The sequence below is a fragment of the Salvelinus alpinus genome, chromosome 25 (assembly GCF_045679555.1).
Source record: "Salvelinus alpinus chromosome 25, SLU_Salpinus.1, whole genome shotgun sequence".
NCBI classification, from domain to species: domain Eukaryota; kingdom Metazoa; phylum Chordata; class Actinopteri; order Salmoniformes; family Salmonidae; genus Salvelinus; species Salvelinus alpinus.
The window spans coordinates 15,347,058-15,374,646 of NC_092110.1; the positions used below are offsets into that span (position 1 = coordinate 15,347,058).

The 27,589-nt window shown below is 43.5% G+C and overlaps 1 protein-coding gene and 1 long non-coding RNA gene across 2 annotated transcripts in view; both read right to left on the reverse strand.

Moving 5' to 3' along the window:
- Positions 1–4,132: 4,132 nt before the first annotated feature.
- kcnf1b (potassium voltage-gated channel, subfamily F, member 1b) lies at positions 4,133–10,101 on the reverse strand. Its single transcript, XM_071365731.1, has one exon. It carries the CDS (start codon positions 9,908–9,910, stop codon positions 8,459–8,461), a length of 1,452 nt encoding a protein of 483 aa, XP_071221832.1. The 5' UTR covers positions 9,911–10,101; the 3' UTR covers positions 4,133–8,458.
- An 8,405-nt stretch (positions 10,102–18,506) lies between these two features.
- Positions 18,507–27,589, reverse strand: part of LOC139553435 (uncharacterized) — an 84,282-nt gene continuing 75,199 nt past the window's right edge. The window contains exons 4-5 of the long non-coding RNA XR_011670651.1: positions 26,769–26,825; positions 18,507–18,644 (exon numbers count right to left, since the gene is read on the reverse strand). This is a non-coding gene — a long non-coding RNA (uncharacterized lncRNA). The remainder of the gene's footprint in view (positions 18,645–26,768; positions 26,826–27,589) is intronic.

The following is a 27,589-nucleotide window of genomic DNA, read 5'->3' on the forward strand; positions in this document are numbered from 1 at the left end:
CTACTTACTGGTTTGTTATATTTCCCCTTCAGACATGAGGAAAATGAGATGGGAATAAGATTTTATTGGGATTCTTCTGCTACTTGATATAGCCTTTTCAAGTTAGTACCCATGGAGAATAGGTGGTAAATTCAGTCTGCCTTAGAAATGTTTATGTAATGTCTTTGCTTTACACATCTTGCCTGTACTAGGCTCAGGGCGCAAGAGACTATGTCTGTAGAGACAAGTGTTTTATTCTAAGAATAGAGGCATCTGTGAGGAGAGTCCGCTTGGTATTTTTGCACTTATCTATTTTTTTATTTGACCCCAGAAAACAGCATAAATGTTACAATGCATAGACCAGCATGAATTTCAAGCTGGTCCATGATAGTCTATGCTTGTCCATGCTAGTATATGCAGGACAATGCTGGTTGGATGCTGGTCAAGCTAGTCTGACCAGCATGGTCTAGCTGGTCAAGCTGGTCTGACTAGCATGGTCTAACTGGTTCTGCTGGCAGACCACCATGGTCTAGCTGGTCAAGCTGAGCTGACCAGCATGGTCTAGCTGGTTATGCTGGCAGACCAGCTGTCATTTTGTTTTCGCTGGTGACCAACATTCATTGTGTTTTCGTTGGTGACCAGCATTCATTGTGTTTTTGCTAGTGATCAGCATTCGCTGTGCGTTTCCTGGAGACCAGCCTTCGCTATGTTTTTGCTGGTGATCAGTCTTCGCTGTGTTTTGGACACTGGTGATCAGCATAAGCTAAAGCAATACCAGCATCAAGTCAAATTATGCTGGCTTGCAATGTGATATTTAATTGCTATTAGAATCCAGCCAGCGTAGGTTCCCAAAATCTGCATTCAGAAAGACTGCTAGGGTTAGAATGATGAATGAATGACACTTTTTAACTGGAACAAACATTTCAGTAACGGGTGCAATGAGTCCAACTAACAGATTGGATTAGTTTAGAAAAATGTATGGTATTTATCCTTGTGTAGCATAAGATAAAGTAATTGATTAATTAATAAATCAATGGACATGCAAAAACACAGATATTGAAAGAAACAATTCTGAATTGCCAACTGCAATAGAGCATGCTGGAAAATATGATAATGATGGGTGTGGAAATAGTAAGATGTTTCACTAACTATTTCATGGGTTGTGTGATGTTTAACTTTTACTGCCTCAGAAACCCGGATCCGGGAGCACCCCCCCCCCCCCCACTGACTAGCATAGCTAGCATAGCGTCACAAGTAAATTGTAGCATCTAAATATCATTAAATCACAAGTCCAAGACACCAGATGAAAGATCCACTTCTTGTGAATCTAGCCACCATTTCTGATTTTTTAAATGTTTTACAGGGAAGACACAATATGTAAATCTATTAGCTAACCACGTTAGCAAAAGACACCATTTTTCTTTGTCCACCATTTTTTCTCTCCACCAGTAGCTATCACCAATTCGGCCAAATAAAGATATTAATAGCCACTAACCAAGAAAAAACCTCATCAGATGACAGTCTGATAACATATTTATTGTATAGGATAGTTTTTGTTAGAAAAATGTGCATATTTCAGGTAGAAATCATAGTTTACAATTGCACCCACCATCACAACTCGACTAGAATAAATACAGAGAGCAACGTGTATTACCAATTTACTCATCATAAAACATTTCATAAAAATAGACAAAGCATAGCAATGGAAAGACACAGATCTTGTGAATTCAGACAATATTTCAGATTTTCTAAGCGTTTTACAGCGAAAACACAATAAATCGTTATATTAGCATACCACATGTGCAAACGTTACCCCAGCATGAATTCAAGGCAACGGGAGCGATAACGTTATGATCACCAAAATATATTAATTTTTTCACTAACCTTCTCAGAATTCTTCCGATGACACTCCTGTAACATCATATTACAACATACATATAGAGTTTGTTCGAAAATGTGCATATTTAGCCACAAAAAAACGTGGTTATACAATGAGAATAGTAGCAAAACTGGCCTGAAAATGTCGGGCGCTATCTTTGAGAGTGATCTAGTCTAATCGATAGCTAATCATAAACTTGACTAAAAAATACAGGGTTGACAGGAATCGAAAGACAAATTAGTTCTTAATGCAATCGCTGACTTACATTTCTAAAATTATCCTTACTGTGCAATACCGGGTCCGCCAAAGCGAAGCTACACATAACAAAATGGCGATATATGCGTTTAAAATTTTTCAACAGAACAGCGATTTATCATCATAAATAGTTCTTACTATGAGCTGTTCTTCCATCAGAATCTTGGGCAATGTATACTTTCTCCGGTCTAATCGTCTTTTGGTCGAAAGATGTCCTCTTGTCCCGTCGAAATGGCCAATAACGTTCGGTATGTACAGGAAACGTGCCCAGCTCATGGAAGGGCGTCACAAATAAATGCCTCAAAATCGCACTAAACGGATATAAATTGCTATAAAACGGTTTAAATTAACTACCTTATGATGTTTTTAACACCTATAACAAGTAAAAACATGACCGGCGATATATTACTGGCTAAACCAAGGCTTGGAAAGAGGTCGGTCCAACGTCCTTCTTGCGTCCAGCGCAGGGTCCAAAGGAAAGCTACTTCCGGCCTTTGGTGTTTTATACAGGCCCTGATTGCGCAATCGACTCCATTCAAATTGTCACCACTTACTGACATCTAGAGGAAGGTGTAGGCAGTGTTTGTATCCTCATAGCATTCACAGGGACATTAAAACTGACCTGGGACCAGAGGCCAAGATTTCTGAAATCTCACTCCCTGTCAGGAAAAGTGCTGTAGATATTTTTTTATTTTTTTATTTTTTTATTTCACCTTTATTTAACCAGGTAGGCTAGTTGAGAACAAGTTCTCATTTGCAACTGCGACCTGGCCAAGATAAAGCATAGCAGTGTGAACAGACAACACAGAGTTACACATGGAGTAAACAATAAACAAGTCAATAACATGGTAGAAAAAAAGAGAATCTATATACAATGTGTGCAAAAGGCATGAGGTAGGCAATAAATCGAATAATTACAATTTAGCAGATTAACACTGGAGTGATAAATCATCAGATGAACATGTGCAAGAAGAGATACTGGTGTGCAAAAGAGCAGAAAAGTAAATAAATAAAAGCAGTATGGGGGGTGAGGTAGGTAAATTGGGTGGGTAGTTTACAGATGGACTATGTACAGCTGCAGCGATCGGTTAGCTGCTCGGATAGCAGATTTTTAAAGTTGTTGAGGGAGATAAAAGTCTCCAACTTCAGAGATTTTTGCAATTCGTTCCAGATAGAGTTCTGTTCCACTCAGAGACATAATTCCAACGGTTATAGAAACTAGAGAGTGTTTTCTATCCAATAATAACAATAATATGCATATTGTACGAGCAAGAATTGACTACTAGGCAGTTTAATTTGGCAATGTCAAAAAAATAAAAGTGCTAACAGCACCCCCTATTAGGTGCATTTATACAAAAAAAAATTGACAAAGCTAGAAAATGCTGCCTCCCTATAAAGCTTGCCAGCTAAAACCCAGAAATTAGTTAACTCTGGTTCGTTCAGCCATTCCTATGGGGAAAATGAATGAGTGAAGAATAGGCTTTGGGATAAATGCATTGGAGTCAACATGGTTGCAACTCAATATTAGGAAGGTGTTCTTAATGTTTTGTACACTCAGTGTATGTTTACACTACTATAGTGGGTAATCTGTTGAGATGTGTAGGATAAACATATACAATTTGATGGTTTTACATGCTAGATAGCATACCTTTTGCACATTTGTAAGTGAATAAATAGCCTTTATTTTGGTAAAGATAAACGAATCCAATGTTAATTGAGCAGCATATGCTGGTGACCAGTTTATGTATCCAAAAAACAGCGAAGGCTGGTCACCAGAAAAAACTAAATGAAGGCTGGTCACCAGTGAAAAAAATACATTGAAGGCTGATCACCAGTGAAAACACAACAAAGGCTAGTCACCAGCGAAAGCACAACGAAGGCTGGTCACCCACCTGTGCTGGGCTATGCTATTTTTTCAGCAGGGCTAAGATTGCAGAAACCTCAAAAAAGGACCAGGTAAATATTTGTGGGAAATTCATATAGAATATGAACATTATTTTAACACCCATGAATGTTTTATTGTCAAAACACAGCAAGATATGTTTTATTTGTAAAAACGAATATTCCGCACATAGTGTTTTAGTCCGTATTCACAATACGTAGGAGGATCAAGTCAGCAACCTGCAGCATCTCCAACTGGCGGCGCTCTTTTCACAACACGTGTATTATTGATTATAAAGCAATTTTTTCTCCTAAAAATATGAAGCAAAAACTTCAATCTCCCCGCCAAAAAATACATTTTCAAAAGTGCTTCCACCCTGAAAAGCCCAGCAGGATCATCTGAAATGCCAATAGACGACGTGATCAACAGTGAGGGAGTGGGTGCGATAGAGAAAGAGGTAAATAAAATCCATACATGCAACTGCAAGGTTGAGCGCTTGCTGAAAGTCCCCAGGCAGAAGAAAGGATTCTTAAAAGGTCACCTTACAATAGGAGTCTGGCATGATAGACTGCAACAACTGGCTCTTTGTTATTTGACCCAACACATTTCCACCTGCTGATTTATTCAGACATACCTCAGAGGACAGAGCAATACCTTTCTGGTACAACTATATCCCTCAATGTTTTTGACAATATGGCAGTATTTTTTTATTAATTTTATATATTGACCAACAGTTTCATTACAAAAATTACACACAAGTACATTCAGGATTAGGAATCTAAAACATATTTTGTCTAGTTCTTTTTTCATTATACAGCATTGTGGCAAAATAAATTATGTACAGAAAAATGTCATAACTTTCAGTAGCCTATGTGCGTAATCACTCCTAGATTTGGACTCAATGCCAAAAATACCCTTAAAGATGGTTGAGTTTCCTCAGTGGTAATCTATCATTAGTGACTGGGTTCTCCTGTGAGGCCTTGGAAACGCTTCTGACTCACCGCTCCCCAGTGACTACTGAAAAGTGACAGGATGTGTTTTCTGTCACCAGTTTAAAGGGAATGAATTCCCACTAGGTAATTAGCTAGATTAGCATAGTCTGTAACTCTCAGAAAATGTGCAACAGGTTTATGGATATAATATTAGTGGGTTATAATTAGTCTTTGTATATAATTAGTCTATATACAATACCAGTCAAAGGTTTGGACACACCTACTCATTCAAGGGTTTTTCTTTATTTTTTACTATTTTCTACATTGTAGAATAATAGTGAAGACATCACAACTATGAAATAACACATATGGAATCATGTAGTAACCAAAAATGTGTTAAACAAATCAAAATATATTTTAGATTCTTCAAAGTAGCCACCCTTTGCCTTGATGACAGCTATACACACTCTTGACATTCTCTCAACCAGCTTCATGAGGAATGCTTTTCCAAAAGTCTTGAAGGAGTTCCCACATATGCTGAGCACGTGTTGACTGCATTTCCGACACTCTGCAGCCCAACTCATACCAAACCATATCAATTGGGTTGAGGTCAGGTGATTATGGAGGCCAAGTCATCTAATGTAGCACTCCATCACTCTTCTTCTTGGTCAAATAGACCTTACACAGCCTGGAGGTGTGTTGGATCATTGTCCTATTGAAAAACAAATGAAAGTCCCACTAAGCACAAACCAGATGGGATGGCGTATCGCTGCTGGTTAAGTGTGCAAAGCACCCCCACACCATCACACCTCTTCCTCCATGCTTCACGGTGGTAACCACACATGCGGAGATTATCCGTTAACCTACTCTGCGTCTCACAAAGACACGGCAGTTGGCACAAAAAAATGCAATTTTGTACTCAATTTTGTGACCAAATTACAGATTTCCATCGCTCTAATGTCCATTGCTCGTGATTCTTGGCCCAAGCAAGTCTCTTCTTCTTATTGCTGTCCTTTAGTAGTGGTTTATTTGCAGCAATTCAACCATGAAGGCCTGATTCACACAGTCTCCTCTGAACAGTTGATGTTGAGATGTGTCTGTTACTTGAACTCTGTGAAGCATTTATTTGGGCTGCAATCTGAGGTGTGGTTAACTCTAATGAACTTATCCTCCACAGCAGAGGTAACTCTGGGTCTTCCTTTCCTGTGACGGTCCTCATGAGAGCCAGTTTCATCATAGCGCTTGATGGTTTTTGCGACTGAACTTGAAGAGACTTTCAAAGTTCTTGAGATTTTATGTTTAATGATGGACTGTCATTTCTCTTTGCTTATTTGAGCTGTTCTTGCCATAATATGGACTTGGTCTTTTACCAAATAGGGCTATCTTCTGTATACCACCCCTACCTTGTCACAGCACAACTGATTGGCTAAAACAAATTAAGAAGGAAATAAATTCTACAAATTAACTTTTAAAAAGCCACACCTGTTAATTGAAATGCATTCTAGGTGACTACCTAATGAAGCTGGTTGAGAGAATGCCAAGAGTGTGCAAAGCTGTCGTCAACGCAAACTTTGAAGAATCTCAAATATAAAATATGTTTTGATTTGTTAAACTTGTTTGGACATAACATGATTTAACATTTGTCCCTAAAATAAAGCTATTAGATGAAGATCTGCTCCCTGAAACGTGTCATTGGTGACCAACAAATGAACACTGTGGGAGCCAGAATATTTATGTGTTTGTCGGCAATAGTAATGTTTGCGAGCAATCGATAATGTGGATGTGTGCTTTCGGTTGAAGGAAGCCAGAAAAGATATGCTCTGAGAGTCAAACCTTAACAGATAAAACATTTTTAAAATGATAGTATGGATGTAAATAGTATGTGACTGGATGACACAGGGCTCAATTCAAGTCAACCTGCGATATCTTCCATTTTCTTCTTTCTTTCATGGTCAAATAAATTCACAGTAAAAGACTACTAGGGCTGCGTTTACACAGGCAGCCCAATTTAGATCTTTTGTAAATTGTTTGTTATATCTGATACCTATCTGATATTTTACTTAATGCTAAACAGCAAATAAAACACATGGAATCTGACCTTTTGACTTCAGATTTATACCACATCCATATGTGGACCTCATCCCTGCATGTAGGCGAGTGTAGACACTCTCTGAACTGTTCTCCACATGGAGACAGCATTTTCTAGCACGCACGTACACACAAACACACACACAATGGAGTGATCAAGCGGGAAGCGGCTGGACCGGGCTAGACTGGAAAAATATCCACTAGGCTATCTGCGCATAAAAGTTCTGTGCACCGGTATAATAATTACAGGCATGCCCTTAACCCCTATACAAACGTCAAATACATAGGATCAATATGACTGGGGCTGCAGGTGTGAGCACTGCATTTCAAAACTACTTTCCTCAGAATGCACCTTTCCCCAAGGGATGGGAACGGGGTGGTTCAGCTCCACATTAGTATGCCTGTCTCCAGATTTGGATACTCATGGCGCCCATTTCAATGTTTTTCATGCAAACGCTTTATTCGATGCTAATTATTGAATAAATAATACTACTACAACTCTCTCCTAAAAACTAAATTCAGAGGAAAACGTCCTCCATTGGATTACTGTTAAAGATAGTCGTTTAGCTGTAGACCCACATAAAGACGAAGTAACCACAGGAGGATATAGCTCACTAATCAAGTTTCCATCCAACATTTTTATGCCAGTAAAGTGCATGTCGGATAAAACATTTAATGAAAGGCCCGATGGAAAATGTTTAAACATTACAAATGTGGACAAAACAAAATACGCTAGACAAGGTGCGATATTTTAGTCGGTAAAATTAATTATGCGAGAAATGTCGGTGGAAACGCCTTTATGCGCAAATATTGATATAATAACCCTTATATCGAAGTAAACTTGGAGCTACGCAATGACATGTTGTGTGGTCCTCCCACTATAACTGGTTGGGAAAGCATACAGTTTATTAGGCTATATATGAAGAAAAGTTATCATGAACTTCACAGGGTGGTGAAAGTGCAAGGTGATGAGCTTGATAGTCCTTTCCAATAAATATCGAGGGTCTTATTCTGGTGACATGATCCTCGATGCTTGTCTGCTATTTGACAAATAAAAAGAATCTCGCTCTTTTTTCCATAATAATCTCATCATGTAGGCTATACATGCGCCAGCACGCTCGAGCGCACGTGCCAATACCAGAGTGGGCACACTCGCCAAATAACTCAACATTTTGTATGAGAAAACCATAAGTAGAGTTGAAAATGCGATGGAACCCCATTTAACTTGTATTTTTATGTGCACTACGTCATCAGGCACAGCATTTTATCTACAACAACTCAATTTGATGGAAACATGTCTCTGGTGGGAACATGCCATATTGTTTGGGAACATGCCATATTGTTTTTATGCGGATTTTAGACACATGAAAATCTGTCGCCAATTGGATGGAAACCTAGCTATTGAAACACATCACTATAGAATGTTTCTTTACCAAGTTAAAATTATTCTGTTTCCGAGCAATAATCTTTCGACTTCAAAGTCCTGGTCGATTCCTCGAGAAGTGGTATACAATTATCACTACGCGAGGTACGCATCGAGCTCTCCAACGCACCCGCTGCGCCACACTTGCGCGTTGCCTTCATCAGTGAATCCTCGCTAGACTGCAACTCCATGAGCTCCAGCTCGTGCTTGGCCGCGGTCTCGAGCAGTTTCTGCTTGTTGTAAAAATTTACGAAGTTGTTGATAATGGGGTGAATGGGCAACGCGATGGCTATCACCCCACACAGGAAGCTGATGGCTGCGTTGCACTTGCCTAGAGTGGTTTTGGGGTAAATGTCTCCATAGCCCACGGTGGTCATGGTGATAATAGCCCACCAGAAAGACTGTGGGATGCTACTGAAGAGGGTCTCCGGGTGGCTTTGCTCTATGGTGTAGCCCAGGGCTGAGAACACGAATATCCCTATGCCCATGTACATAAGGAGCAGCCCCAGCTCTTTGAAACTCCTCTTCAGCGCATAGGTGAAAGTCTGTAGCCCAGAGGAGTGGCGCGCCAGTTTGAAGATGCGGGCGATACGCATGATGCGAAGCGCCTGGACCGCCTGCTGGACCTTGGCCAGATCCATCATGGTCGTGCCCAGGTAAGTAAGGGTCAACACCACGTAGAAGGGAATGATAGCCATGAAGTCTATTATGTTCATAAAGGATAGGAAAAACTGCCGTTTGTTTGGGCAGGACACAAAACGCAGCAGGTATTCCAGGGTGAACCAGCCTATGCAGGCTGTCTCGATGGCCTCCAGCATCGGGTGCTCCACAAGGTCCCCCTCTTCATCTTCTACTTGGACTTCTGGAATGGTCCCCACGCACATCACCACGGAGGACACAAGGACGAAGAGGAAAGATGCAATGGCGATGACGCGCGCAGGCAAAGAGGACTCCGGTTTCTCCATGAGTTTCCAAAGGAACTTTAGGCACCGCGCTGAGCAGTTGACAGAAGGGTCCCCATCTAGATCATCCAAGATAAGCTTCACTTTGTTGGCAATCTCTGCCAGCTCTTCCTCTTTTTCAGTCAGGTAACTTTTACAGCACTCGTCCAAATAGCTTTGGTGAATTTTCCAGAACTCCATCTCTTTAATGAAACAAATTGGACATATACCTCGTTTGATGTGAATCTCACCGAAGTAATACACGTCAATGATACATCTGAAAGCGTCAGGATCCCGGTCGAAATAAAACTCTTTTTTACCCGGGTCATAGTCATCACAAAGTGAGTAGATAACGTCGTAATTCAGAGTTGAGCAGTTGATCAGTTCTGCAAGTCGACTCTCCGGGTAGCGGTTAAGCACATCGCCGTCTAAAACTAGCCTCACCCCGCCAATGTTCACGGCCATCTCGGCTTCATCCCTTGTATCCAATTTGTTGCAGTTCTTATATCGAGGTTTGGGTATTGTCCACATCTTTCCTGCTATCGTAGGCTATGTTCGACGCAGTATAATAACTGGAGGAAAATGTCGAAAAGCAATAAACAGACTTGTAGGTCACATGAAACGTTTAAAGTGCCGGTAGCCTATATAAAGTAATTTAAAAAAGAAGGAAAGGCAATGTGCAAAACCCCGCTCAGCGCTCTTCCATGACCAAGCTGCAATTAAGTAATCTCTCTCTCTGTCTTACTCTCACACAAACACTGTTACTGCAGCGCCTGTGAGCTATGTGAGCGGATATCACTTGGTTGTCAACTTTCTGCTTGAAGTTGAATATACCAAGTTGTCTTGGGCAATTAAAACACAAATATTGCGTATGGTTGAAGTTGAAGTGAGGTGATATGATGTGAGTGAGGTGATTGGATATTGATGTAGAACTTGTTGGTGAGCGCATTGCACAACCATTACATAGGCCTATTTGTCTTGAGAACACATGGTGAAATTAAAAACCGACGTCTGGGAAATTAATACGAAGTTATAGTCAGGCAGGGGTAGGCTAATGTCAAAGCGTTATCATTGAACGAAATTACATCAGTACCTGTTGGTGTCCTTTTGATCACTTGGGACAGCCACGCAATTACGTACGTCTCCACAAAACGGAGATACTGTAGGACGCGCTCTGCTGACAACAAACAAACTTGCACAATTCGGAGGACAGCAGAGAGGGGGGTGGTGGGATTTGTGTGAAGCATAAACACAGAGGTTCAAGCACTCGCCATAATCAGCAGGTTAGGAAGAGTACAGTCGTGGCCAAAAGTTTTGAGAATTACACAAATATTAATTTTCACAAAGTCAGCTGCCTCAGTTTGTATGATGGCAATTTGCATATACTCCAGAATGTTATGAAGAGTGATCAGATGAATTGTAATTATTTGCAAGTCCCTCTTTGCCATGCAAATTAACTGAATCCCCCCAAAACACTTCCACTGCTGTCACGCCCTGGCCTTAGTATTCTTTGTTTTCTTTATTATTTTAGTTAGGTCAGGGTGTGACATGGGGTTAGGTTTGTGTTTTTGTATTGTCTTGGGTGGTTTGGAGTGTCTAGGGGGATTTGTTAGAGTGTATGGGTTTGTGTTGAGTGGATGTGTCTAGAATAGTCTATGGTTTAGTGTATGTGTCTAGTATAGTCTATGGTTGAGTGTAGGTGTTTAGAAAAGTCTATGGCTGCCTGATTTGGTTCTCAATCAGAGACAGCTGGTCATAGTTGTCTCTGATTGGGAGCCATATTTAAGGGAGCCATAGGCTTTAGGTATTTGTGGGAAATTGTCTATGTAGAACGTTTGTAGCCTGTATGTATGTGCACAACGTTTGTAGCTTCACGGTTGTTTTGTTAGTTTTTATAGAGTTTTGGTGTCGTGTTCATCTTCGTGGTGTTAATAAAAGAAGATGGCTTATTTTCCAAATGCTGCGTTTTGGTCCGTCTCTCAACCACACGATCGTGACAGAATTTCCCACCAAAGGACCAAGCAGCGTGTGAAACGGCAACAGGACCCACCTACACAGGATTTCTGGAGATGGGAGGACGAATTGGATGGAAAGGGACCTTGGGCTCAACCTGGAGAATATCGCCGTCCCAAAGCTGAGCTGGAGGCAGCGAAAGCAGAGAGGCGGCGATATGAGGAGGCAGCACGGAGGCAAGGCTGGAAGCCCGTGAGTACTACCCCAAAATTTCTTGGGGGGGGGCTAGGAGGTAGTGGGCCGAGGGCAGGTAGGAGACCTGCGCCCACTTCCCAGGCTAACCGTGGAGAGCGGGAGTACGGGCAGACACCGTGTTACGCAGTAGAGCGCACGGTGTCTCCTGTACGTGTGCATAGCCCAGTGCGGGTTATTCCACCTCCCCGCACTGGTAGGGCTAGATTGAGCATTGAGCCAAGTGCCATGAAGCCGGCTCTACCTATCTGGCCACCAGTACATCTCCTCGGGCCGGCTTACATGGCACCAGCCTTACGCATGGTGTCCCCGGTTCGCCTACATAGCCCGGTGCGGGTTATTCCACCTCCCCGCACTGGTCGGGCGACGGGGAGCATTCAACCAGGTAAGGTTGGGCAGGCTCAATGCTCAAGGGAGCCAGTACGCCTGCACGGTCCGGTATTTCCGGCGCCACCTCCCCGCCCCAGTCCTGTTCCACCAGTGCCTACACCACGCACCAGGCTTCCAGTGTGTCTCCAGAGCCCTGTTCCTCCTCCACGCACTCGTCCAATGGTGCGTGTCTCCAGCCCATTACCACCAGTGCCTACACCACGCACCAAGCCTCCTGTGTGTTCCCAGAGTCCTGTGCGTCCTGTTGCTGCTCCCCGCACTAGCCCTGAGATGCGTGTCCCCAGCCCGGTACCACCAGATCCGGCACCACGCACTAGGCCTAATGTGCGTTTCCAGGGTCCAGTATGCCCTGTTCCTGCTCCCCGCACTAGCCCTGAGATGCGTGTCCCCAGCCCGGTACCACCAGTTCCAGCACCACGCACCAGGCCTACAGTGCGCCTCAGCCGGCCAGAGCCATCCGTCTCTCCAGCGCCATCTGAGCCATCCGTCTCCCCAGCGCCATCTGAGCCATCCGTCTCCCCAGCGCCATCTGAGCCATCCGTCTCCCCAGCGCCATCTGAGCCATCCGTCTGCCCAGTGCCAATAGAGCCGCCCGTCTGTCCCGAGCCGTCAGAGCCGATCGTCAGTCAGGAGCCGCTAGAGCCGATCGTCAGACAGGATCTGCCAGAGCCGCCAACCAGACAGGATCTGCCAGAGCCGCCAACCAGACAGGATCTGCCAGAGCCGCCAACCAGACAGGATCTGCCAGAGCCGCCAACCAGACAGGATCTGCCAGGGCCGCCAACCAGACAGGATCTGCCAGGGCCGCCAACCAGATATGAGCAGCCAGATCCGCCAGCCAGCCATGAGCAGCCAGATCCGTCAGCCAGCCATGAGCAGCCAGATCCGTCAGCCAGCCATGAGCAGCCAGATCCGTCAGCCAGCCATGAGCAGCCAGATCCGTCAGCCAGCCATGAGCAGCCAGATCCGTCAGCCAGCCATGAGCAGCCAGATCCGTCAGCCAGCCATGAGCAGCCAGATCCGTCAGCCAGCCATGAGCAGCCAGATCCGTCAGCCAGCCATGAGCAGCCAGATCCGTCAGCCAGCCATGAGCAGCCAGATCCGTCAGCCAGCCATGAGCAGCCAGATCCGTCAGCCAGCCATGAGCCGTCCAGCCAGGATCCGCCAGAGCCGTCCAGCCAGGATCCGCCAGTGCCGGCCAGCCAGGATCAGCCCTTCAGTCCGGAGCTGCCGTACCTCAGTCCGGAGCTGCCCCTTATCCTGGGGCTGCCCCTTATCCTGGTGCTGTCCCTTAGTCCGGTACTGTCCCTTAGTCCGGTACTGTCCCTTATCCTGGTGCTGCCCCTTAGTCCGGTGCTGCCCCTTAGTCTGGTACTGCCCCTTATTCCAGTGGGGCTAAGAAAGCGGGTAGTGACTATGGTGGGGTGGGGACCACGACCAGTGCCGGAGCCGCCGCCGTGGACGGAAGCCCACCCAGACCCTCCCCTAGACTATGTGCTGGTGCGCCCGGAGTTCGCACCTTAAGGGGGGGGTTATGTCACGCCCTGGCCTTAGTATTCTTTGTTTTCTTTATTATTTTAGTTAGGTCAGGGTGTGACATGGGGTTAGGTTTGTGTTTTTGTATTGTCTTGGGTGGTTTGGAGTGTCTAGGGGGATTTGTTAGAGTGTATGGGTTTGTGTTGAGTGGATGTGTCTAGAATAGTCTATGGTTGAGTGTAGGTGTTTAGAAAAGTCTATGGCTGCCTGATTTGGTTCTCAATCAGAGACAGCTGGTCATAGTTGTCTCTGATTGGGAGCCATATTTAAGGGAGCCATAGGCTTTAGGTATTTGTGGGAAATTGTCTATGTTATACGTTTGTAGCCTGTATGTGCACTACGTTCATAGCTTCACGGTCGTTTGTTTGTTTTGTTAGTTTTGTAATAGTGTTTTGTTTTTGGTTCTCCTTCTTCATAATAAAAAAGGAAGATGGCTTATTTTCCTAATGCTGCGTTTTGGTCCGTCAATCCTCCACACGATCGTGACAACTGCATTTCAGCCCTGCCACAAAAGGACCAGCTGACATCATGTCAGTGATTCTCTCGTTAACACAGGTGTGAGTGTTGACGAGGACAAGGCTGGAGATCACTCTGTCATGCTGATTGAGTTCGTATAACAGACTGGAAGCTTCAAAAGGAGGGTGGTGCTTGGAATCATTGTTCTTCCTCTGTCAACCATGGTTACCTGCAAGGAAACACGTGCCGTCATCATTGCTTTGCACAAAAAGGGCTTCACAGGCAAGGATATTGCTGCCAGTAAGATTGCACCTAAATTCACCATTTATCGGATCATCAAGAACTTCAAGGAGAGCGGTTCAATTGTTGTGAAGAAGGCTTCAGGGCGCCCAAGAAAGTCCAGCAAGCGCCAGGACCGTCTTCTAAAGTTGATTCAGCTGCGGGATCGGGGCACCACCAGTACAGAGCTTGCTCAGGAATGGCAGCAGGCAGGTGTGAGTGCATCTGCACGCACAGTGAGGCGAAGACTTTTGGAGGATGGCCTGGTGTCAAGAAGGGCAGCAAAGAAGCCACTTCTCTCCAGGAAAAACATCAGGGACAGACTGATATTCTTCAAAAGGTACAGGGATTGGACTGCCGAGGACTGGGGTAAAGTGATTTTCTCTGATGAATCCCCTTTCCGATTATTTGGGGCATCCAGAAAAAAGCTTGTCCGGAGAATACAAGGTGAGCGCTACCAACAGTCCTGTGTCATGCCAACAGTAAAGCATCCTGAGACCATTCATGTGTGGGGTTGCTTCTCAGCCAAGGGAGTGGGCTCACTCACAATTTTTCCTAAGAACACAACCATGAATAAAGAATGGTACCAACACATCCTCTGAGTGTCACGACTCCCACCGAAGGTGGCTCCTCTTCCTGTTCGGGCGGCGCTCGGCGGTCGTCGTCACCAGTCTACTAGCTGCCACCGATCCCTTTTTCCCTTTTCTGTTGTTTTTGTCTTATTGGTTACACCTGTTTCTTGTTTAGGTTTTAGTTGGGCTATTTAAGCCGGTATGCCCACTTGCTCTTTTTGCGGGCTTATTTTTCCTCTGTTCATGTTTGTGGTTGTGCGATTTCCTTTGTTTTTTTCCTCCGGACTGGTTGGGTCCTGGTTTTGGGCCGGTCTTGTTATTTGCGCCTGGTGTTTTGGCGTGACCATTTTCCCTGCGCCGGAATAAAACATTGTTATTTACATTCTGCTTCCTGCGCCTGACTCCGCACTACGCATAGATTGCATGACACTGAGAGCAACTTCTCCCAACCATCCAGGAACAGTTTGGTGACGAACAATTCCTTTTCCAGCATGATGGAGCACCTTGCCATAAGGCAAAAGTGATAACTAAGTGGCTCGGGGAACAAAACATCGATATTTTGGGTCCATGGCCAGGAAACTCCCCAGACTTTAATCCCATTGGTAACTTGTGGTCAATCCTCAAGAGGCGGGTGGACAAACAAAAACCCACAAATTCTGACAAACTCCAAGCGTTGATTATGCAAGAATGGGCTGCCATCAGTCAGGATGTGGCCCAGAAGTTAATTGACAGCATGCCAGGGCGGCTTGTAGAGGTCTTGAAAAAGAAGGGTCAACACTACAAATATTGATTCTTTGCATCAACTTCATGTACTTGTCAATAAAAGCCTTTGACACTTATGAAATGCTTGTAATTATACTTCAGTATTCCATAGTAACATCTGACAAAAATATATAAAGACACTGAAGCAGCAAACTTGGTGAAAATTAATATTTGTGTCATTCTCAAAACTTTTGGCCATGACTATACACAACCATTCTAGGAGGCACTCTGCCACAAATGTGCTCATTTGATATTTTCCAGCTCCAAACAGCGTGGTGGCGAGTCAATCTGCAAGTCTAATCTAGGCAAGCAGTGAGGAGCGCAGATAACAATACAGGCTCCAGAAATCACAAGCCAGCAAAAATAAACTCATGAAACAAGTTAAACACATTCATAAACACACAACCTCGTGTGATGGATAGCTGTCGGCTATATTAGCCACGACTTACCGTTCTTTGTGCAGCTTCAAATGTCGAACAAAGTTGGAAATTGTTGCACCTCCGTCTGTAATTTTCTTCTCGCATGTTTTGCAAGTTGCAATCCGTTTTTTTGTTGATACAGTGTCGTCTTTATATCCGAAAATAATAATTTGGGGTATCATCTTTCCAAGGGCTCCATCTGAATTCACCCGCCGATGTTCCTCTGCACTGCCACGCACAATTTGATTGGCTGCTGTCCGATTCAAACTGTAATCCGTTAAATGAAGAGTTGATGCGCTGCACACTTTTTTTAATAGCATCATTTTTAATATTTGGGCTTGGGGAGAGTATCAAGTCAGGTCGAGTCATAAGGCTGAAGTCAAAGTCAAGTCACGAGTCATTGGTGTTAAAGTCAAAGTCGAGTTGCAATTCCTCATATTTGTGACTCGAGTCTGACTCGAGTCCAAGTCATGTGACTCGAGTCCACACCTCTGCTATGAAGACACCACTGATCTCGACAAGAGGCGCAACATTCAGAGAAATTCACAATCAAATGGACAGGTGTAAGCAATTATGGAAATTCCAAATGCCCTTATCTAGGTGTCTTTGCTAGACAGACACAGAAAGGGGGGGTGAGAAAGAAAGGATGAGGAAGAGGTGGGAAGAGAGTGAACGACAGACAGAGAGAGAGATGGAGAGAGAGAAACAGAGAGAGAAAGACAGCAGTGCAAATGTACTTAGACTTGAGTATTTCCACAACTCTTCTCCTCCAACTTGTTAGGCAATCATATCTACCTATAGGGGAAGGATCGCCAGCCACACAGGAGGGTGATGTTTACTAAGGAGGAGAAGGAGGCCGTGCTGACCGAGATGCATGCTGGCCATTTCGGAGTGAAGCGCGTGGTTGACAAAATCAACCTACGCTCCTGACAGGGAATTGTCAAGGAAATGGACATCTGGGCAACTGAAATAACCTTTTGTTTATTAATCACATTCTATTATATCTGAAATTATTATGATTTCAATAAATGTCATATCAGAGAGCACACAATTTTTCAATTTGGCACTTTGCTTAAAGGTCAGTACCCTGTCTAGCCTGCCAGAAGTTTGAGAGGGCGAAGACTGTGGTGCAGGAGTTGAAGCCCATAAAAGTTGTTTCACCATGGCACATGATCGGTAAGTGTCCCAATTCAGATTTTCCCCTGATAAGTTGTTTTGTAATGGTTGCTTTATTTGACCACAGCAGAGTTCAATATTATAGAATGTGTGTGTGTGTGTGTGTGTCAATATCCTTACAAATATGAAAATATGCATACTGTATGACACAGATACGAGTAAGAATAAAGTCATCTTCTTTCTAACACTTTAAATGTTAGGGGTGGTAAAGGAGGAGTATGTGCTTAACTCTAATTTCCCTTCTGTAACCCATTACGGACTCAGAAGGATGTAGAGGTTTTTGACCAGGTAAAAATTATTGTTGGCTGTTCATTTATTTTCTGACCCTCCAAGAGAAATGTAAGAAATGTATTTGTAACATGAAATATAATTGCATTTATTCCTGTTATCAATCAAGGTGAGACTGAACATGGACAAAGCGCAGGAGAAATAGAAGGAGAGCTACCAGAGCAGAATCAAGAAGGAGACCAAGTGCTATGACATCCGGGCGAATTACTTGGCTTGGAAGAAGGACAAAAAGAAGGCGAGACCTGGGAAACCTCGCTGCTCTTTCGCTCCTAGCTGTCTGTTAAAGTGAATATAAAAAATCTCAGATAATAACTATTTTAATTTGCACACAAAATAACCTGAAGCTAGTTTTAGTTTCCCTAACACTGATACTTTTCTCATCAAAAAGAAAGGAGGACCAAGGCACTCTTCATATAATTAATTAAAATGCCTTTATTAGTATGGCATGTTCAATAGAAACAAAGTTTTTAAAAATCCGACGTGTTTCAGCTGCATGGCCTTCGTCAGGGAGTACAAAAAAAAAAATACAATGTCCTCTTTTGAACAGCTTTTCCAAATAGCCCTAATTAGAAGAGGGAGTGGTTACAAAATTGATTGGACACACCTAGTAAGCAATACTATACACATTAAAAAGTGAAATACTGAAGCTATGTTATCATAAAAATACAACTCCAAGCTAGAAGTATCAGGACACTTAGAAAGGTAGTTCTAACCTTAAATATGACTGGGAGAAGTGTCAAGAATAAGAAAGCAATATATTCCATAGTACACTAGAACACAGCAAAACATGAACAACAACAGTCTAAACATAGCTGAGGGCAATTGAGCAAAATGTCCACTAGAAGACAGCAAATGTACCTATCACAACCCTACAGGAAGAGTGAGAAATCCATGTCTTCCTTTAAACCAGGGTATTTAGTGGCCTGTAGTTTGTAAATCCAAAAACTTTCCTTTTGGTTTAATTGTTTAAGACGGTCCCCTTTTCTAATAGAGGCTGGAATATGATCAATACCCATAGCTTGTAGGGAGGCAGGATTGCCATGGTGTAAGGACTTGTAGTGCCTTGCCATGGGGTAGTCTTCATTGCCTATCCGTATGGCGTATTTGTGTTCCGCTAAGCGGTCTTGAAGGCGTCTCGTTGTCCGTCCAATGTAGAACACCTTGCACTGTGGATATTCCAATCTATAGATGACATGAGTGGTTTTGTAGTTAATTAAATGCTTGACGTAATACTCCATTTTGGAAGCTGTGTCAACAAAATACTTATTCTGTGCAATATTTCTGCAATGGTTGCAATGGTTACATTTAAAAGAGCCCTTGGGTTTGTGGTCAAGCCAAGTTTTTGAGAGTCAGCCGGAAGATAACTGTGGACTAATTTGTCATTTAGGCTAGGACATCTCTTAAAGCTTATGACTGGTGGCTCAGGAAAGACTTGACGTAGTAGCGTATCACTTTGGATGATTCCCCAATTATTTTTAATGATTCTTTTAATGTTCTCTGCTTCAGTGCTGTATTTTGTAACAAAATACACTCTCTCTGATGTATCACGAGGCACTCCTCTTCGCAACAAGTTCTCTCTGTCAAGTAATCCAGCCCTTATACCTGCATCTTTCAGGACCTGAACGCTGTAGCCCCGATTCAAGAAGTGATTGTAACGGCTTTCCTCCATCTCTTCATCCGAAGAGGAGTAGCAAGGATTGGACCAAAGTGCAGCGCGGCTAGTGTTCAACATGTTTAATAAAGAACAAGTGAAACACTACAAACAACTTACAAAATAACAAACGTGAAAACCGATACAGACCTATCTGGTGCAGAACACAAACACAGAGACAGGAAACAAACACCCACAAAATCCCAACACAAAACTAGCCTCCTATATATGATTCTCAATCAGGGACAACGATTACCATCTGCCTCTGATTGAGAACCATATTAGGCTGGACATAGAAACAGACAAACTAGACACACAACATAGAATTCCCACCCAGCTCACGTCCTGACCAACTAAACACATACAAAACAACAGAAAACAGGTCAGGAACGTGACAGTGATTCTCCAATTCAGCAGATTTGACACTGTAGTCTGTTTCCTGATCGCAAATTCTGCGGACTCTTTGGAATTGGCCATATGGAATATTCTCTTTTAGCCTTTTGGAGTGAAAGCTGTCTGCCCTCAGAATGGTATTCCCATCTGTAGGCTTCCTAAAGATTGATGTGTGCAAACAACCTTTGTCATTTTTACTAATGTCGAGGTCCAAAAAATGAATGTTATCCTTGCTGTACTGCATAGTTAGTTTGATGTTAGGGTTAATGCTGTTAAGGTATTGGTGGAAGGAAATAAGTTCATCTTTTGAGCCAGACCAAAACAGGCAAACATCATCAATATGCGTCCCCACCATATAATCCGGTCAAAGAAATGGTTATTAGAAGGATCCAAAATGAAGTCATTTTCCCATTTACCCAAGTACAAACCAGCGTAGGAAGGGCTGTAGCAAGCTCCCATGGCACATCCTTTGACCTGTTTAAAAATACGGTCCTGAAAGATAAAGATGTTATGATTAAGAGTCCATTCAGTCAGTGAGACAATGAATTCTGTAGGAGGCATCTCAGTTTCAGGTCGGGCACTCAAGAAATGGTGCATAGCTGCCAAACCTTGTTCATGCTCAATGGTGGTGTATAGAGACCACATCCATGGTGACTAAAAAGGAAGCTGTACCTATATTGATACTTTTCTTTTTGTCTTCCTATGGTTACCTCGGTGGAAGCCAACAATCTTCTACAGTTGGAGCAGTTGGATGCCCTACACTTCAGTGAAGCCCAATAGACAAAGTATGTTAAGCTTTGGTTGACATTTGAGAAAGCAAGAAATGGTAGTTATGCTGAAGTTATAAAAATGTACCTCTTCAATTTATCTCTTCAAATGACTTTAGGACCATCGACTGTCCGAACCCCCCAGGAGGTATCCCATCCACCAGAACCTGTGAGTTCAGATCAGTCTGATTCTCTGTGCTCTGAGTCGGAGGTAGGCTATACCTTCCAAAAGTGTTGAAAGTACATACCATTTATAACACTGCACTAATCCATCAAATTTTCATACAGAAAAGTATAACCTGTGTGTTTGCTGGTTTAAGTCTCTGTCTCCTTCCTGTTCTCCAGGAGCTAGAGGTTCTGCCCAACACCCAGACATGGATCCATCTGATGTCCTCCATTACCAACCACCCTCCAACTTTTCATTACATCGTGTATTCCCAAACTGGGGTACGCGCAATGCCGTCGGGGGTACGTCAAATAAAAATGTCATTCACATTTATAAAAAATGATCTACACTAAAAGTTTGGGGTCACTTAGAAATGTCTTTGTTTTTGAAAGAAAAGCACATTTCTGTCCATTCAAATAACATCAAATTGATCAGAAATACAGTGTAGACATTGTTAATGTTGTAAATGACTATTGTAGCTGGTTTTTAATGGAATATCTACATAGGCGTACAGAGGCCCATTATCAGCAACCATCACTCCTGTGTTCCAATGGCACGTTGTGTTAGCTAATCCAAGTTTAGAATTTTAAACGGCTAATTGATCATTAGAAAACCCTTTTGCAATTATGCTAGCACAGCTGAAAACTGTTGTGCTAATTAAAGAAGCAATAAAACTGGCCTCCTTTAGACTAGTTGAGTATCTGGAGCACCAGCATTTGTGGGTTCGATTACAGGCTCAAAATGGCCAGAAACAAATAACTTTCTTCTGAAACTCGTCAGTCTATTCTTCTTCTTGGAAATTAAGGCTATTCCATGCGAGAAATTGCCAAGAAACTGAAGATCTCATACAATGCTGTGTGCTACTCCCTTCACAGAACAGCGCAAACTGGCTCTAACCAGAATAGAAAGAGGGGTGGGAGGCCCCGGTGCACAACTGAGCAAGAGGACAAGTACATTAGAGTGTGTAGTTTGAGAAACAGACGCCTCACAAGTCTTTAACTGGCAGCTTCATTAAATAGTACCCGCAAAACACCAGTCTCAATTTTCGTTGAATAAATAAGGTTTTATATGTAAGATGGCTAAATAAAGAGCAAAATGATTGATTATTGTTATATTATTATTTGTGCCCTGGTCCTATAAGAGCTCTTTGTCACTTCCCACGAGCCGGGTTGTAACAAAACTCACACTCATTCTTATGTTTAATAAATGGATTGTATAGTGTGTGTGTGTGGCAGATTTACAATGATGGCAAAAAACAACATTTGAGAGTGAGCTGACCTTGGTGCTAGAGGGGGTACGCAGCTGGAGGTTGAATGTTTGAAGGGGTACGGGACTATAAAAAGTTTGGGAACCACTGCATTACATTATCTACAGCTACTGTTGTTGTCATGTTGTCAATATCTACTAAGAAAGTTTTTTTGCTCTATCATACTGGGCACATAATATGTGAGATACACAGAAGGATTGGACCTTCAATTTTCGCCTAAAATGACATACCTAAATCTAACTGCCTGTAGCTCAGGGCCTGAAAGCAAGGATATGCATATTATTGATACAATTTGAAAGGAAACACTTTGAAGTTTGTGGAAATGTGGAATTAATGTAGGAGAATATAACACATTAGATCTGGTAAAAGATAATACAAACAAAATAACATGCATTTTCTATATATATATATATATATATATATATATATATATATATATATATATATATATATTGTTCCATCATCTTTGAAATGCAAGATAAAGGTCATACATTCAGACAGGAGTCTAGGTTTAATTTATATTTTGGCCACCAGATGGGAGTGTGTGTGTGCAAAGTTTCAGACTGATCCAGTGAAGAATTACATTACTACCCAATATTTTGTCTCAAGTATGATAGGAGTTTGCCCAAATTTGCTGAATTGGTCAATTGATATATTTTCAAGTATATAACTATACAGAGCATACAAAAATGCTATGGTAATCAAAAAATGTTTACACACTCTCAGGAATGTCTTACATGATGGATAATTAACTTCCCTACAGAAAATACACTAACCTTCACACATCTAGATGACCGAGCGGGGTGGGTGTGGGGCCAGAGACAGCATTTGAATATAAAAATGGATTTTATCAAACAAAAGTATGCTACATTTTATCTCTGGGATCCTCAGTATGACAAATCAGAGCAAGATTACTGAATGTCAGTACATTATTTAACTTCAGAGGTGAATGTATCAAACCAGTTACCATGATAAAAGTGTTTTGTTGTTGTACACTCTCCTCAAACAATAGCATGGCGTTTTTTCACTGTAATAGCTACTGTAAATTGGACACTGCAGTTAGATTAACAAGAATTTAAGCTTTCTGCCCATATAAGACATGTCTATGTCCCGGGAAAATTGGCTGTTGTTACAACGTCATTCTAGTCACATTAGTGCACATTATCAACATCCGTCCCGATTTAGGGGCACTGATCCCGTAGAGGTTAATAAAAAATACTAGCACTGCAAACACTCAGAACAAAGAGAGTAGCAGTGCCTCTTCCACTTCAAGCCCCCCTTCCGAGACTGGCTGCCTGTTGAGAACAAGTGACAGGCAGAAAATAAATGATTGACACAACTGTCTCAAAAACGATCAAAGTTTATGTATTAAAATATTAAATATTGCCAAGTTGGTTTTCACAGCTGTTTCACAAGGTATTCATCATTGTAAATTGTAAAGTATCCTTTGATGGTATTTATTTGGTCCACATTATTCATTGTTGTATACTAGGACCTACAATAGATACATATATATTCAACCACAAGGGTGTACTAATGAGGTATGCGAGATAGAAAATGAATCATAATAGAGGACTACTGAAATTATAATATTTCAGTGTAGATAAGGGAATGGCAGGTTCAAATAAAAACACGACAGCCAGACGAGCCAGTGTATGAATCAAATGGATTTGCATATGATTGGAGTGGAAATTAGCTGACTTCGTGATCTGTAAGGTAAGTAACTTTAATGTGTCAAGCAGATTACATATTTTCTTTGACATTTCTGAAACGTAGCAACGTTTAAGACATGGATTTCATGTTGTAATGATAACAAGGTACCCAAAAGTAGTTCTAAGAATACAAAAGTTGTTTAGACAGCAAAAGTGTCGCGGAAATCAACCTTGTTTCCATAGCGATGATGAAAATAATGTAATTTAGGCTGTAATGATCTCCAAATGTTAATCATTAGGTAATCACACCGTTGATATAGCAACGGACGCTAATAGTTTATTGAATCCCATTGTGATGCAGAAGGGGACACTATTTGGTTGGGGGGCCCCCACCTCCCGACCAACATTTTAGTAACCCCCTCTTAATGGTGGAGAGAATACATTTTGCCATGGGGCGTAGAGAAAAATGTGCAGTTTTAAAGAATTCTACACATTTTGCAATGGGGTGGGGAGAAACTTTGCAATTTCTGACAAATTTAATGCAATTCTACAAATTTTGCTATGGGACAGATATTTTCTTTGTGCTGTTTGTGTCACGCCCTGACCTTAGAGAGCCTTTTTATTTCTCTATTTGGTTAGGTCAGGGTGTGATTTGGGGTGGGCATTCTAGTTTGTATATTTCTTTGTTGGCCGGGTATGGTTCCCAATCAGAAGCAGCTGTCTATCGTTGTCTCTGATTGGGGGTCATACTTAGGCAGCCCTTTTTCCCACCTTCAGTTGTGGGATCTTGTTTTCTGTTTCGTGTCTTACCTGACAGAACTGTGCGCTTTCGTTTTCACTTTGGTTATTTTGTTTGAGTGTTTTTTGATAATAAAAATCATGAACACTTTCCACGCTGCACTTTGGTCCACTCCTTTCGACGAGAGCCGTAACAGAAAATCCCACCAAAAACGGACCAAGCAGCGTGGCCAGGAGGAGTGGACATGGGAGGAAATCCTGGATGGAGAAGGACCCTGGACGCGGGCTGGAGAGTATCGCCGTCCACGGGAGCAGATGGAGGCAGCGAGAGAGGAACGGCGACGATACGAGGAGTTAAGCCATCGACGGAAGCCTGAGAGGCAGCTCCAAAAAAAAATTGCCGGGGGGCACACGGGGAGATTGGCGGAGTCAGGGTTTAGACCTGAGCCAACTCCCCGTGCTTACCGTGGGGAGCGTGTGACCGGTCAGGCACTGTGTTATGCGGGGATGCACACTGTGTCTCCAGTGCGCATTAACAGCCTGGTGCGCTCTGTTCCAGCTCCCCGCAGTTGCCGTGCTAGAGTGGACATTCAGCCAGGACGGATTGTGCCGGCTCAGCGATCCTGGTCTCCGGTGCGTCTCTTCGGCCCAGGATATCCTGCGCCAGCTCTACGCATGGTATCCCCAGTTCGCCAGCACAACAAAGTGCGGCCTGTTCCAGCTCCCCGCACTTGCCGTGCTACAGGGGTTATTCAGCCAGAACGCGTTGTGCCAGCTCTAAGCTCCAGACCTCCAGTGCGCCTCCACGGCCCAGTATATCCTGCGCCGGCTCTACGCACTATGCCTCCAGTGCGCCTTCATAGCCCAGTGCATCCTGTGCCAGCTCTCCACACTCACCGAGCTAAAGTGGGTATCCAGCCAGGACGCATTGTGGCAGCTCCACGTACCAGGCTTCCAGTACGTCTCCTCAGTCCGGTGAGACCTGTTCCGGCTCCACGTACGAAGCCTCCAGTGTTGATCCATGGCCCGAAGCCTCCAGTGATGATCCATGGCCCGAAGCCTCCAGTAATGATCCATGGCCCGAAGCCTCCAGGGATGATCCATGGCACGAAGCCTCCAGGGATGATCCATGGCACGAAGCCTCCAGTGATGATCCATGGCATGAAGCCTCCAGTGATGATCCATGGCCCGGAGCCTGCAGTGATGATCCATGGCACGGAGCTTGCAGTGATTATCCATGGCACGAAGCCTACAGTGTTGATCCGCGGTCCGGAGTATCCAGCGACGGTCCCCAGTCCGGAGCCTCCAGCGACGGTCCTCAGTCCGGAGCCTTCAGCGACGGTCTGCAGTCCAGAGCCTTCAACTACGGTCGGCAGTCCAGAGCCTCCAGCGACGGTCGGCAGTCCAGAGCCTTCAGTGACGGTCGGCAGTCCAGAGCCTCCAGCGACGATCGGCAGTCCAGAGCCTTCAGCGAGGGTTCCCAGTCCAGAGCCTTCAGCCAGGGTTCCCAGTCCAGAGCCTTCAGCGAGGGTTCCCAGTCCAGAGCCTTCAGCGAGGGTTTCCAGTCAGAGCCTCTGGCGACAATCTACGGTCCGGAGGTCCCAGCGACGATCCCTGCACCAGAGGCGCCACCGAATTGGGGGGAGCCTCAAGCGGAGCGGGGTCTGCGTCCCGCACCGGAGCTGCCACCAAGGATAGATGCTCACCCGGACCCTCCCCTATAGAGTCAGGTTTTGCGGCCGGAGTCCGCACCTTTGGGGGGGGGGGGGGGGGTACTGTCACGCCCTGTCCTTAGAGAGCCTTTTTATTTCTCTATTTGGTTAGGTCAGGGTGTGATTTGGGGTGGGCATTCTAGTTTGTATATTTCTTTGTTGGCTGGGTATGGTTCCCAATCAGAGGCAGCTGTCTATCGTTGTCTTTGATTGGGGATCATACTTAGGCAGCCCTTTTTCCCACCTTCAGTTGTGGGATCTTGTTTTCTGTTTCGTGCCTTACCTGACAGAACTGTGCGCTTTCGTTTTCACTTTGGTTATTTTGTTTGAGTGTTTTTTGATAATAAAAATCATGAACACTTTCCACGCTGCGCTTTGGTCCACTCCTTTCGACGAGAGCCGTAACAGTTTGACAGAGGTGGGGAGCTTTTTTTGTATTTCTAAAGCTAATTTCCTGCAATTCTACACAATTTGTAATGACTTATGCCATGTTAATATGATATCTGAGTGAGATTGACTAACAAAATCAATGGGGGCACACTGGAGGTCAGGGCCCCTGGGCACGTGCCCTGAGTGCCCGTCGGTATTCAGTGATGATTAAAAATAATTGTTGGCTGACATGGTTAATTGAGTGACTGTCAGTGACTGACATATCAAGAGAAAAAACACTCCCCATCCAACCTGACAGAGCTTGAGAGGATATGCAAAGAAGAATGGGAGAAACTCCCCAAATACAGGTGTGCCAAGCTTGTACCCAAGAAGACTGAAGGCTGTTTTTGCTTCATCATTATGGGGTATTGTGTGTAGATAGATGAGGGGGAAAAAACTAATCTATTTTAGAATAAGGCTGCAACCTACCAAAATGTGTAAAAAGTCAAGGGTTCTGAATACATTTCTGAAGGCACTGTAGATAAAGATATCCCCTGGTATTGACCCTTTTCGGCCAGTGTTGATACTTACAATGCAGATTCCTTAACCTCTAGTGTCCAATTTCAGACTCACAAGTTGACAGTTACCCTATGGATAATGCAGAAACAGAGAGTCACTGAAATAATTCCACACAAGATATGGAATTAGGGGTTAATGTTTATGAACATCAAATGTATACTTACCAAGCAGATTCCTTCAAGGGGAATTTCACCATGGGGGAATCTGAGCTTGTTTTTATCATGCCCGAGGTATTTCTAGGACAGTGGGATGTGTTTCACACATAATTGACCAGGAGGAAGGCAGATCTGGCCTTCACACGCTGAATGATACACCCTATGACGGCGTCCGGTGTATTGATGGGGGTTGTTGTCTCTACAACGTGTGATGGGCGTCCCTCCCCTAGGGCAGGCGTTTTTGAAAAGGTGGCCGACGCTAACAACACAATTCTTTGGGCAAAACTCAAAGAACTGACCAGACGCAATGGCTTCAAGTGATTCCTCTCATCAACATGAATTCGACCATAGAGCATTTTTTTATGTTCTATTAGCTACATTGTGACATTCAACCATACATGTTTCTGTCATGTATTGATGTGACGTACTGAGATAGGACGTCATCACGTTGGTTGAGGAATGTGAGGGGATTAAACGGATAGTGATGGAGGAAAGACATGTTGAAGTTTACCTCTGAGTCTGGTTGATTTAATTCGATATAATATCTTAACTTACTTCGAGTTGTAAGTATAGGATTGAACAATGGCGACGAGGATAACGTTTGAAAACAATAGTTAAATCTGTAAAGTGAGTTAGTGTTTTCGAGATGGAAAACACTGTGCCAAAGTTTGTCTGCTA

What these genes read in the sequence shown, in the direction of transcription:
- kcnf1b (XM_071365731.1), bottom strand. Translation starts at nt 9,910, where the DNA reads ATGTGGACAATACCCAAACCTCGATATAAGAACTGCAACAAATTGGAT.